General features: G+C 39.9%; 1 protein-coding gene across 3 annotated transcripts in view; it reads right to left on the bottom strand.

Annotated features, from left to right (window-relative positions):
- IGF2BP2 (insulin-like growth factor 2 mRNA binding protein 2) overlaps positions 1 to 12,835 on the bottom strand; it is a 170,297-nt gene that overhangs the window by 40,058 nt on the left and 117,404 nt on the right. For all 3 annotated transcript variants that reach the window (XM_010853878.1, XM_010853879.1, XM_010853877.1), the window contains exons 3-4: positions 2,232 to 2,280; positions 1,218 to 1,269 (exon numbers count right to left, since the gene is read on the bottom strand). In XM_010853878.1, coding sequence (XP_010852180.1) covers positions 1,218 to 1,269; positions 2,232 to 2,280 — 101 coding nt within the window. The remainder of the gene's footprint in view (positions 1 to 1,217; positions 1,270 to 2,231; positions 2,281 to 12,835) is intronic.

The raw sequence follows: 12,835 nt of genomic DNA on the forward strand, positions 1-12,835 counted from the left end.
TCTATAAAGATTCTTAAAATTCTCCTGCAGAATGCTTTCCTGCTGAATCAGGAATTACCTATGAAACAGAACAAAACAACAGCCCAACACTTATACCCTACAGTCATGAGGCAGCTAGAAACTGGGTGCTTTCAAGGGCACAGGTGCTCCTGGAGCTGTGGACTGCCCCAGGGGCCTGGAGTATTGCTTCCTTGCATGGCACTGTCCTGAGTTTATAACATGGTCTTAGCCAGTAACTTGTACAGGTTCATGTCTGGAAAGTCATCTTGCCTACAACAGCCAATTCTTACTAAAATGTCTTGCATTTGAGGGAAATAACAAGAACTGAGAAAACAGAATCCTTATAAATCATGTCTTCTTTCCAGGCTCTTTCCCTTTACCTTGGTGGGCCTACCTCCCAACTTGGGGATGGGCAGTCAGCAGCATGAAACTGAATAATAATATTTTTAATATTCATGGAGTATAGAGCATCTGAATAGTTACTGCTTTAAAAACTATTAACTATACTAGCAGATAGACTGCATATGAGAAAATGCATTTTCTGTGATTTTTTCCTAAGTGAATATTAAGTTATGTATGACTTCACAGTCTGTAAAGGTAAATGTTTTAGAAGGTAAAAATAAAGTGGCAGGAAAAAGAATATACATTTTCTGGGGATTTACAACACTGTTTCCAAGACAGAGGCTCTCAAATGAGTACACAGAAAAATCACTTGGAAGTGACTGTTTAAAATACAGTTTCATGACTTCTTCCCCCAGAGAGTTCTACTTTGTAAATCTGTCTATGGTGAGCCCCAGGAAACTGCATTTTCCCAAGTGCTCCAGGTGATAATGGTGTAGGAGTCCTACACCTTGAGAAACAGTCCAAGACATCAGGGATATGTTGTTCTTAATCAGGAAGAGGAAAGTTGTCACAGTATAAATACAGTTACTTCCAAATGAATTAAGCTTCCCCCATCCTGACAGCAATTTGTCCAGTGCTTGAGTACATTACAGAGTATAAGAAAAATAGTCTGAAAACCATTCTTTGAAAAAATAGATATGGATAGACAGATACAGACATTTCTTACATACATGCAGATATACAAACATATACTCTAGGAAGCTTGCTTCAATGGAATTTAAACTTGTTATTTGTCCTTGGATTTGACCCAACCTTCAGAAGTAACAGGCAATATTCCTCTCAAAATTCAACAGGCTAATTTCAGCACTTATTACCTTGCTCCACGTTCTCCACTGTCCCACACTGAGCCAAAAGTCCATCCAACACCTGAAAAAGAAGCTTCACTGTCAGAATTTCAGGTCTTCATAAAAACAGCTAGAAATGAATAGATACACAGAGCTTTCATTTGCTTATTGGCTCCTGAGTAGTCTGTTCACTGAAGAAGCACAGCAGTGTTCTTAGTAATTGTTAACAATCATGTTCATGATGGTTGGAGCCCATTTGCTTTTGAAATGAGAAGCAGACTAATGTACAAAAAGCACTTCTCCTTTCTGAAAGATTTAACCATTCTTCCATCAGATTTCCTTTAGGGATCTCCTTATTTTATGAAGCAATGAGATATGTATATGCTCAAAGTTTTCCACAATAAAAAGTGTTTTTTTTCCCCTTAAAGTAACAAAAATGTTAGCCAAAACATTCTATTTCCTTTAAGTCTATTTTGATTCCATTTGAGTTGGGGAACATGGGGCAGTGTGCCTTTGAGGCAATAAGGCTACTCCTCATATTCTATCTTATTTCAATGTAACAATCTTGTAAGAAGTTTTACAACTCTGAAAATATGTCTTAACTGTTATTCACAACAATTAATTCAAAATAAACAAAACACTTGCCCAAACTAACAGAGAACCTTAGATTCTTATTGATTTTCAATTTATTTTATTTCCTCCCACATCATAATTTAGAAAGGTAAAAATCTTTTCTAAAATCATGGAATAAAAATCACAAGCAAGGCATTTATTTTGTTTAGTTTGTCTGCTGGTGCTTGGTTCCCGAGAAGACAGAACATAAGGGATCAAAGTGTATATCCAGCACAACAAAAGGGACGACTCTGACCCCAAACTCAGGGCAGATCATTCCCATTAGGGTGCTGAAGAAGGTGAAGTCTGAGGACCTCTAATTCCTAAATGTGAAAGGGAACTATAACAAAGGGACAAAATGCCCTGTTACTCCATCAGCAAGTGAAGACAGAGAGCAGGAAGATAATAAATACAGAAATGACATTGGCCTACCTCCCACTGCAGGTGAGGAGGGATGTTTCGAATCTGAATTTTCCTGCTCCTGTAGAAAATAAAAGCAAAGACACAACAAACAGGCTTAATACCACACTTTCTCATGTGTTAACCAAGGCCTCGGCAAGGGGTTTTGATTGTGAATCGAGAACATCTTGTTTTAAGCTAATCATCAATTTTGCCCTTTATGTTTGTTAGTATTTGCTTTATATATTTAGGTGATCCTATATTGGGAGCATGTATGTTAATAAGTATGATATCCTCTTGTTTTAGTCCCTTTATCATTATATAATGTTCTACTGTATAGCATAGGGAATCATACCTGACATCTTGTAATAAGCTACAATGGAAAATAATCTGAAAAAAAACTCACACGCAAAAAAACTGAATCACTATGCTGTACACCTGAAACTAATGTAATATTGTAAATCAGCTATAGTTCATTAAAAATTAAAAAACAAAAAAAAGAGCATCTTGTTTTAAAGTTTTCAATTACTTTGAAGAAAAAAATTAAGAACAAACCTAAGAAGTCTGAACAAGCTAAAGAAATAGTTTAGATGCAAATCTACCATTTCAATTTCCTATCAAAATAGGTAGAATTTAAATTGCCATATGTGTTATAATTACAGATTATTCCCTTTCTCCTCAAAATACATGGTCCTGCAACTGACCCTACCCTAAAAGGTACCTATGAGAAGTAAAGTCACATATACAGTGGGTTCAAACAAGATCTTTGCTAACACCTCAGAATTTCCTTTTAAAAAATTATTTTTTATTTCTGAGTAGGTAATACAGTCCTAATTCAAAAATTAGGACACTTTAAAGAGGCATTCCACGAACAGTCTTACTCATTGCTTGTGTAACCTTCAGTTTCCTTATGCAAATACTAGTAAATCCAAATATACATTCCTGTTTTCCCCTTTTCTTGGAGAAATATTTGCATATTCTACACACTCACTGCATCTTGGTTTTTTTTTTTTCACCCAACAGTAATATCTTTCTATTGATACACTGGCAAGAGAGAGCATGCTCATTCTATTTTACACAAGTTGGATACACCAAAGTGCACTCGTGTGTGTGATAAGTTGCTTTAGTCATGTCTGACTCTTTGCGACCCTATGGACTGTAGCCTGCCAGGCTCCTCTGTCCCTGGGATTCTCCAGGCAAGAAGAGTGGAGTGGGTTGCCATGCCCTCCTCCAAGGGATCTTCCCAACCCAGGGATCAAACCCTCATCTCTTATGTCTCCTGTATTGGCAGGTGGGTTCTTGACCACTAGCGCCACCTAGCCCAACCCTATTGGACCTTCTGCCTTTTTTTTTTAGGCCTTGATGCATGTGGGATCTTAGTTCTCTGACTAGAGTTTGAACCCACACCCCCTGCACTGGAAACACTGGACCACCAGGGAAATCCTTCTCCTGCCTTTTTATTCAGAAGATCTTTCTCTTTTTCCAAGACATCTTACTGGTCTAATAACTCTGATTTAGATCATTTCTTGTTTTTACCTAAGCTTTAAAATTAGATAGAAAAAAGAAAAGAAACAAGAAGATAAGAATTTTTCTATCTTTGAACTACACGTTAGATCTTGGAAGGAAAACACAAATCACATTTCAATATTGGCGAGGTCATTTCACTGGAAGGATTTGGCATTGAGATCCCATAAAAATCCCCTTCGGGGGCTGCAAGAGTGGAGATGCGGCAGCCAAAGCATGCCCCCGTTACTTTTCCTCTCCTTTGTATCAGAGGTACCAAATAGTTGCTCTATGAAGTCACAAATTTCTCCACCGCTTTAATCTGGGCAACAGCCACAGAAAGCAATGTTACAATTCACGCAGAGAGAAAAAGGAGAGAGAGAGAGAAGTACATAGGCAGAGGAAATAAGAAACAAACAATAAAAGATCTGAGGGGCTCCTGTTTTCTCAGATTGTTTTTATTAAATTAAGGGAGGGCCATCCCTCTCTTCCAGATCCCATATCCTAATTCCATCTTATTTTTTAAAAATAAGAATGCATTCATGCTTTACCAGAGCTGCTTAAATGACTATACTATATAAGCCACTCTGTAGAATCTCTATAATCTTGTGTCAGGATAGGAAGGAGAAAAAAGAATCAAGAACTAATTTCTACTTCTGTGTTATGAAGGCTCATTTCTGACACTGCCTTTGGCAAGAGTTTATAATAAAATTGCTGACACCATCCCATACAGTGGCTCCATGGAATGCTCCACAAAGGATGTCACAAGCCTAACTATTTATAGAAAAGGCAGCATAATTTGCAGGAAAAATTGAGTATTTCTAAGAAAAATACTTTTGTTATCTCCAAGTATAAATAAACATTGACTCCAACTACTAACCAAGAATTCAACAGAAATCCTATTGGAAGAAACTTGTGCATAGACACAAAGATTTGAATAAAGACAGATACTAATGCTTTGTTCTGACAAAGAATGAAAATCATCTGAATATCCACCATTAGGGAGATAAATAAGTAAATCGTAGTACAGCTATAATATGGAACATTATACAGCTGTCCAAAAGAATGAAGTAGACATATGTTTGTGGTCATAGGACACTCATCTTAGAATACTGTAAGATGAGAGCTAGTTACAGATTAGGCTGATCCTATTTTACAAGAGTGCAAAACAAAACTACATGTCATTAGATGTGTGTATGTAAAGAAAAAGGTAGCTACAAACATTTAGTTGGCAAAATGAGACATGTAATTTTTATTTTAGTTCTGGTTTGTTCACTTTTTGTAAAAATGAGAATACGTTCGTGTCTTATTGGTTTAAAAAATTAACAATTAAAACTCCTACTAGGGCTGCTTTCATGAATTGCCAAGATTCATTTTTTTAAAGTATCCTGGAATCTGATTAAAAAATAAAGAAAACCCAAACACCTTACTTTCTACATGATTACATTAGGCATCCTTCTTGGAATCTTATTTAACAGAGGATTAATTTATCTGGCAAACTCCTTTGTTCACAGTGTATAAATAATCAAATTCCACCCAGTCCAGATGATCCCAAATCCTAACTGAATGGGTCTAAAATAATGACACTTCATAATATGTCACGTCAGGACTGCACATCAGGCAATCAGCTGAGTAAGTGGAATGTTCATTAAGCAGGGTTCTGGGAGAAAGCATCTCTAAAAAGTTAGTGCGTCTCATCTCTAACCTTAGACCAGGATGGAAAGAAGAGGAACTGAGAATTGATAAGGGGAAATGGAGCTCACTGTAGTAGAACCTGCTCACCTGGAGCTCAGTCAGGTCACCTGGGAAAACACCCTGAGAGGCTGTTTCCAGATCAGGAGTGACCAGGATCTTTGGGATCCGCTAACTCCCATGGCATCATCTAGACACTGGTCATCTCGTCAGGGTACCCGGAATGCCCTACTCCTTTCCCCTTGGGAGGGATTTCTGTGTGCCCTTCAAAACCCAGCTCACATCTGCAGACAATTCCAGGGCATCTCCAGAAAAGAGTGGTTTCCATGCACTTTTAAGTTTCTATAACAGTTCCCTCTATGCTGTAATTACTTATCTGCTGGCACTGTCCCCTCTCTGGACTGGAGATTTCCTCAAGGACAGGCTTCTTGTTTACTGGTCTCCTGTCCAGCCAGGGGCCAAGCACACAGCAGAGGAGGAGGACAGGGAGCTCCGGGGACTGTGAAAGCACTCCTGTTGCTGGTTGTAGTCTACTTACGATGCTGTGGGCCTTCCAGCCCCACAGGTTCTGTCCTTCATTGTCAGGGAGTAAAGAGGAGAGGGAAGACCTCATTCCCCTCTTTAGAGAAGAAACCCAGCATTTGGCTCCATCTTGAACAACATACGTGGATCTTTCTCCCTTGAAATCCATAAAAACGTGCCCTGCTCGCAAACAAGCCAAATTTATACAATAACTTAGGAAAGTGATTGAAGAACAAAGTTTTTTAATCCTTTTTTCAAAAAAGGAATAGTATCATAGTTCCATTATACTGTAAATCAAGCTTCTCTACATATACATAATTGACATATCTTCTCATCCTTGCCACCCCCCAGAACACTTACAGCCAGCTACTAGCTGCCTGCTGGCCATCTCATGTTTCTCTCCTCTCCCGTCCACCCCACATTCGGCCACCAGTGACTTTCTGAAACAGAAACAGGACTGGTTGCTTCTGTCTTCTTTGAACGACTGTCACCATGTCCAAATTCCCATTCATGACCCTGTTCCTGCCCTGTTCTCCATCTCCTTATCTTTAAAATCTCTTGCCCCAGGAAATGCTCTAACTTTGGGCTCTTACCCTTCCACCCAAAATAATTTGTCACACCTGTAGTTTATATGTGTGCCAGGTCTGAGTCTTCAACACGCCCAGTCTTCCTTAAAAACAAGAGTAAACAAAGGCGGTAAGGAACATGAGTTTGATTTTTTAAAAATTTTAACTGAAAGCAGAATAAGACCTGCAGGTAAACCATCAATACAGACAAACACGCTCTTTCCCCAAGGCTTTAGGATTCAGGAACTCAGCATTTCCCACTTTTATATTCAAGTAAGTCAAGTGTCTTACGTGCTTCTATTTTTTCTTCTCTACTCAGGCAAGAAGCTCAGCCTCTACAACATCCAGGAAAAGAATAATATCGCCCTACAACGCTCCTGTTTGGCCAGGGAACTGTCCACTTTGATGGATTCTATATTCTAGGTGATTGGTGACAACAGTAAAAACACAAGTAGACAATCAAATCTTAACTAAACAAAGAAACTTAAATGCAGCTCTTCTAAGGCTCTTCAACATATAAGTGAAGCAGGATACTTTTTATGAATATGTTATTATCTTTGTGCTGTAGATGCCTAGAGGAAATAGAAAGCTCTGAGTGAATTTGAGATAAAACGAGATGTCCATTATTACAAATTTCAAGGACCTGTCAGGAATTATTTTGTATGGTAAAATCTATTGCTTAAAATAGCTGGGCAATCAGCTGGAGAAGTAAAATCATATTTAATTGTCAAGGTGTCTCTGTGATTTTGAAGAACCACCCCAAACCTCTGTGTGTGTGTGTGTGTGTGTAACGCCTGCTTGCATGTGAAGTGGATAATGCTGTAGTTTTTAGTTGGTAAATTAACCACAAGTCTGATCAACCACACTGGGAACTCTAGCGCATGCCTTAACCATGCGGAGGGGCCACAGTAGAGAAGAAAGTTAACATATATTGTGGAAACTCACCTCACAGGATCTCAGATTCCATTTGAAAATTAGGTGAGCTAAGGATCAGAAGATCTCGGGAAAACTGTAGGCAAGAGAAGCAACAGAGGAAGCAAAAAGGATCCTATAAGAGTGCTTAGGGGGTTCAATGACAGATACTACCCAACGAGGTCCCATCTGTTTCCTAGCAATTTTGAGCTCCATCAGATGACACATGGTCCTCATCTTGGAAGGAATCCAAAGCACCATGGAATGTGCATTATCTAGAGGCAGGTGTGCTAACCGACTCCAAGGACAGCGGCGGCGCCAAGACTGAAACCACCAGCGCTCTCGGCCACGCCTCCTTCTCTAGTGCTCTGTCAGATTCCTCGGCATCCCCTGCCCTCATTAGTGTTTGAGGCACTTTATCTCCTTCCCATTCCTCATTAGTTCTGAAAGTTCTCCTTAAAACCTCTGGACATTTTGTACAAGGGACATCCTGTGCTAACTTGAACTAGGACCTAGGCTAGGAATGAATCAGGGAAGCAAATGAATCACCGGTGATAGCCATGTCCAATCTCCTACACAGCACTCAGCTGTCTTTTAAAGTAACCCCCACCCCAAACACACACACACACACAGGGCACAGGGCAAGATTTTAAAAAGTCAGTAGAACTGTTAAAGTCACTTTGTTACTAAATTATTAAGAACAATTGCCTCTGTCTCTATGGAATCTTAAAATAAACATAAGTTATTAGAAAACCAAAGGCTTTCAAAATAAAAACTGTTAAAAAGTGAAAAAGGCTTTGGGGTTTTTTTTGTTACGGAGAAAAAAACGTGATCAGAATAAAGTCCCTGTGAATATTAGCAGTATTATGGGCCAAATCATAAAAGGATTAAGTCAGGTATTTTTGTGGTGCTCTGTTGCAAAGGGTTTTGAGCCAGAACTGCAGTTACAAACCAGTAAATTCCCTTGGTCTATAAACTTATGTCCACAAAACCATAAACCCCCAAGTGGCCCAAATACACTCATGCTTCATGAGAATTCACAGAAAGGACCTCCTGAAAGTCCACTACTTGAACGACACAGAAAAGAAATCAGGGACTATGATTAGCAATAGTTTGAGACCTTGTAACTTATTCATTTACCTCCCAAAGAGGCCTTGACTTTTCAAGAGGTTGCCAACACAATTCTAGACTTCCCCATTGAGAAAAACATCAAGGATTCTTCATTGTTCTTGAAAGAGGTAGAAGGAGAAAAGAAAAGAGTCAGTGCAATGATTAGATGATGATATGTTGGTGAGAAGACAGGTCAGGCTGCTACTCCTGGGCAAGGAGTGAAGGAGTCCCCCTAGTGGGTCAGGTACAACCAGTACCACCTGCATTAAATGACCACTGAGTTTCACTCCACCAGCAGGGTTCTACAAACCTTTCAGGAAGATCAAAATCATCTTCTGTTAAAAGGAATCAGTATGCTTGACTGTGACTGAAACCGCCATATACTGTTCTGGTGAAGAAGATAATCACATTCCTCAGAGGCTCACTATTTTAGTTCTTTAAAAAGGAAGTCAATATCTAAAATCTCTTTTTTGATTCATATTCAGTTTTTGTAAAGGGGGCTTCTTTTACTGAGGTAGTGGTAAATAGAAATATTTGAACTGAAGGAAGACCAAAAATCTTACTTATTCAGAGAAAATACTTATTTTTCTTTATCAAAGACATCTTTAGTAAATTAAAGCAAAAGCAAGCAAGCAAACAAAAACAAAAACCGCAAACCAAAAAACTTGACATAGAAAAACTGTGACCAGTTTTATCAAAGTTTGTGTACAATTCCCTACAGATAATACCACCTTTCCCACCTACCAAACCACCTCATTAACTCATTTTGTGACGATACAGAGAAACAATTTTAGCTCTAGCTTTACCAGAATTTCTCCATGGGCTTCATGGAACATTTGCCCATTCTCCAAATTATATTATTTGATGAGTTTATTAATGTTTCAGAGATATACCCAACATGTTCATCACTGTTTTTAGCAGAAGCTTTCCCTTAAACCACCACTACTTATGCCGTGTGTGTGTGTGTGTGTGTGTGCGCGTGTGCTCAGTCGATTCGGTTGTGTCCCCATGGATCATGGTCCACCAGGCTCCTCTGTCCATGGAATTTTCCCAGGAAGAATACTGGAGTAGGTTGCCATGCCTTCCTCCAGGGGATCTTCCTGACCCAGGGATGAGACCCATGTCTCCTGTGTCTCCTGCATTGCAGGCAGATTCTTTACTGCTTGAGCCATGGGTGCTGAGCATTGCATTTAAGCCTCACCACTCCCCTGTGAAGTACAGATTGGTATCCTCATTTTCAGATAAGTAAACTGAGGTACTGAGGAATCCCTTGCTCAGTCTCACAGCTGGGGAGCAATATTTTTGACTATGGTCTATAAGTTTAAGTCTTTGCTCTTAAAATGTCACTCTGGTATTGTTAAACCACCAATAACAAAACTTACATTTCACGTATATATTTCAGTTCAACAAATCTTGGACAAGATGTGCCAACTCAAGCAAATCCTGGGAAAATGAGTCTTAGGAACAGATTTCTAGGTTCTCCCTCTCACTGTCCACCTCAAACTTCAATATAGTGGCTCATTCTTTGCTTCTTGAGCCTGGAAGGCTACAGTCTATGGGGTCCCAAAGAGTAGGACATGACTTAGCAATTGACTAAACAGCAGCAACAGCAGCTTTGCTTCTCAGAAGAATCTGCTGAATATAAATGCCCCCTAGAGAGGGCACTAAAAGTATTAACTATGGACTCCTTCACAAGATCAGCTGACCCCTGGCTGATAGCTCTCCTGGTGCAGGACTGGGAGCTGTGCACACCTGCAAGCCTAGTAGGCCTTTGCTCATTATCACCGGCCCCAGTCAGTGCTGTGCCGAACCTCACAGATAAGAGTTTGAGAACCCTCCCTGAAATATGGATTGCTGAATGGAATCTCAGAAGTAAAGGACATTCTTCACATGTGACCAAGTATAAACATGAATCTGGATTCAGGAGGATGAGATCTTGAGGGGTAAGACTGAGTGAAAGATCTCAAAGCCAGCTTATAGCTTTTCATGCAAGAAGTGAAAGAACTGTGCTGTGATGAATATTCCAGTTAACAAAACCAAGCTGTATTTCTAATGAAGTGATTAGTTACCCTTATAAGGCCCTCAATTTATTATCTGTAATTAAGAATAACTGGGTAAAACCAAATACTTACACATCATATTTAGAGCCGAGGTTAATATATATATATATACACACCTGATGCAAGACAAATTACAATCTGCATGTATAAATGTTATCCTTGTGTGGCACAGGGTAAATACAAAACCATCTTTATAAAGGCAAAGGGAGCCACATGCCTCATCACCAACACCTGTGCCATCCTTTCAGCATCTCTTCAATTCACTGTCAATTGATTTCCTGAGTTCTCCAAACAGCACTCAAATCTGTCCTCTTCCTTCCTTTACCTGCATCTTTTTTCCTGTGTCCATTTCCTGGAACAGAGCAGGTACTCAGCATCAGTGAATTCACCAGGAGCGTGTGTTGCTGACAGCTGGCTTCTTTTTCCTGGCCCTCTCCACCCCATAGTCTGTGTTCCAACTAGAAGAACAACATGTGATTCATGGAGACACTGACTGGTCTTCAACCAAGTCAATTTTCTCTCACTCTAGTCTATGCTTATCAGCCCAGGGCAACAGGCTGTTGACGGGAAAACACCAGGGAAGGTTGTTCCCGGCACAGTGGCCACTGCAAACCCTTCCTGTGATTGGACTAGAGTGACTCATATGGAGGTGGTGTCTCTTCCCTGAAGACAAGCACAATGGCGTGCCTTGACACACTGATGAGACAGTTTCACAACTAAAAAAAACTCAAGCCAGAAGCTGTGAGTCCTCAATGCCTGGGAATGAGTGATAAACCAACAGTCATTTTACTTCTGAAAAGAAGGAACTACTCACAGCAGTTATAATAGACTTTGATCTTATTCATTATGCTCAGGATGACTAAGAAAAATTCAGTGAATCTCTAATATAGCTCTAAATCCCAAGTAAGCAGAGAAAGGAGGGAAGGGTCCTCCCTTGTGAAGGAGCTTCTCCACACCGTGTACATCAATAGCATCCGCCATCTCACACAAAAGGAACATGCAACCCATGCTGAGGGTTAGGTACCACGAGCAATCCATACCACCATACCCACATGTTCTGACTGGAAGTTAAATACTGGACATTTTATCTGACTTGGGGGAATAGGATGATTTCTAAGATTAAATAAAAAACTGTTTCATATTCATTTAACAGATGTTCACTAAGCATCTATTACTATAGCCAAACACTTGTTTTTAGGTTCTGGGGTACAGTGGGGAAAAAAACAAAAATGCCCTTATTCCGCTTATATTCTAGGGCGCAAACAAAGACAACACTGACCTCCTACCCTAGAACTCTCTAATTAATTTCAATAAAACATGTAGTTTACCATGTCTAATTGGTCCCTTGATCCAATTAAATCCTCAAGGAAAAAGGCCATTCCTGCCTTTTCCTCATCATATTCTTGGGTTTTAGCTAGACATGAACCCAATGTCCTTTAACGCCTGTTTCTGCACAGTATCCTTATACAGTACTTGCGGCTAGTAAAGAGCATCACACGATCCTTGTTTCTAAGCGCGTGGGGAAGTTAAAGCTGAGGCAGGAGTTTCTGTGCAGAACGGCAGTGGGACACAGGCGCTGCCACAAACGGGTGCCTTTCCTTCTCAGCCAGCACGGCCCCTTAGTACCTAATCCTTGAGATTTCTTCCCCTTCTCAAAGGGGAGCTCCGGAGAAAATAAGATCAGAGGGAAAGTTCTGTCTCAAAATTGGGAGGAGTCAGAAAAAACTTCTCACACAACACTAACAAAAAAATAAAATCAGTTCATAGCATACAAAGAATAACAAATCTGTGAAGGTCTTCAATATCTCATAAAGTGCTGATATAAAAAGGAAAATCATTAGCTCTTAGAGCTAGTATTACATGATTTAATATAGTGAAACTTTTAAAAGAACTTTAACAGCCAACTTTCTTTTATTTTTTTTTTAGGCCATGCCAAGCAGCTTATGGAATCGTAGCTCCTAGACCAGGGACTGAACCTGGGCCCTCAGCAGTGAAAGCACAGGGTCCTAACTACTGGACTGCAAGAGAATTCTCCTTTTAAAATTCATTTTTATTTTATTGTCAAACAGCTAACTTTAAAAACAGATGAATGAACTGGGAAAGATAGCATATAAATTCAGTTCAGTTCAGTCGCTCAGTCCTGTCCGACTCTTTGTGACTCCATGAATCGCAGCACACCAGGCCTCCCTGTCCATCACCAACTCCTGGAGTTCACCCAGACTCACGTCCATCGAGTCAGTGATGCCATCCAGCCATCTCATCCTCTGTCCTG

Source organism: Bison bison, unplaced genomic scaffold (genome assembly GCF_000754665.1).
Source record: "Bison bison bison isolate TAMUID 2011002044 unplaced genomic scaffold, Bison_UMD1.0 scf7180017864333, whole genome shotgun sequence".
NCBI classification, from domain to species: Eukaryota; Metazoa; Chordata; class Mammalia; order Artiodactyla; family Bovidae; genus Bison; species Bison bison.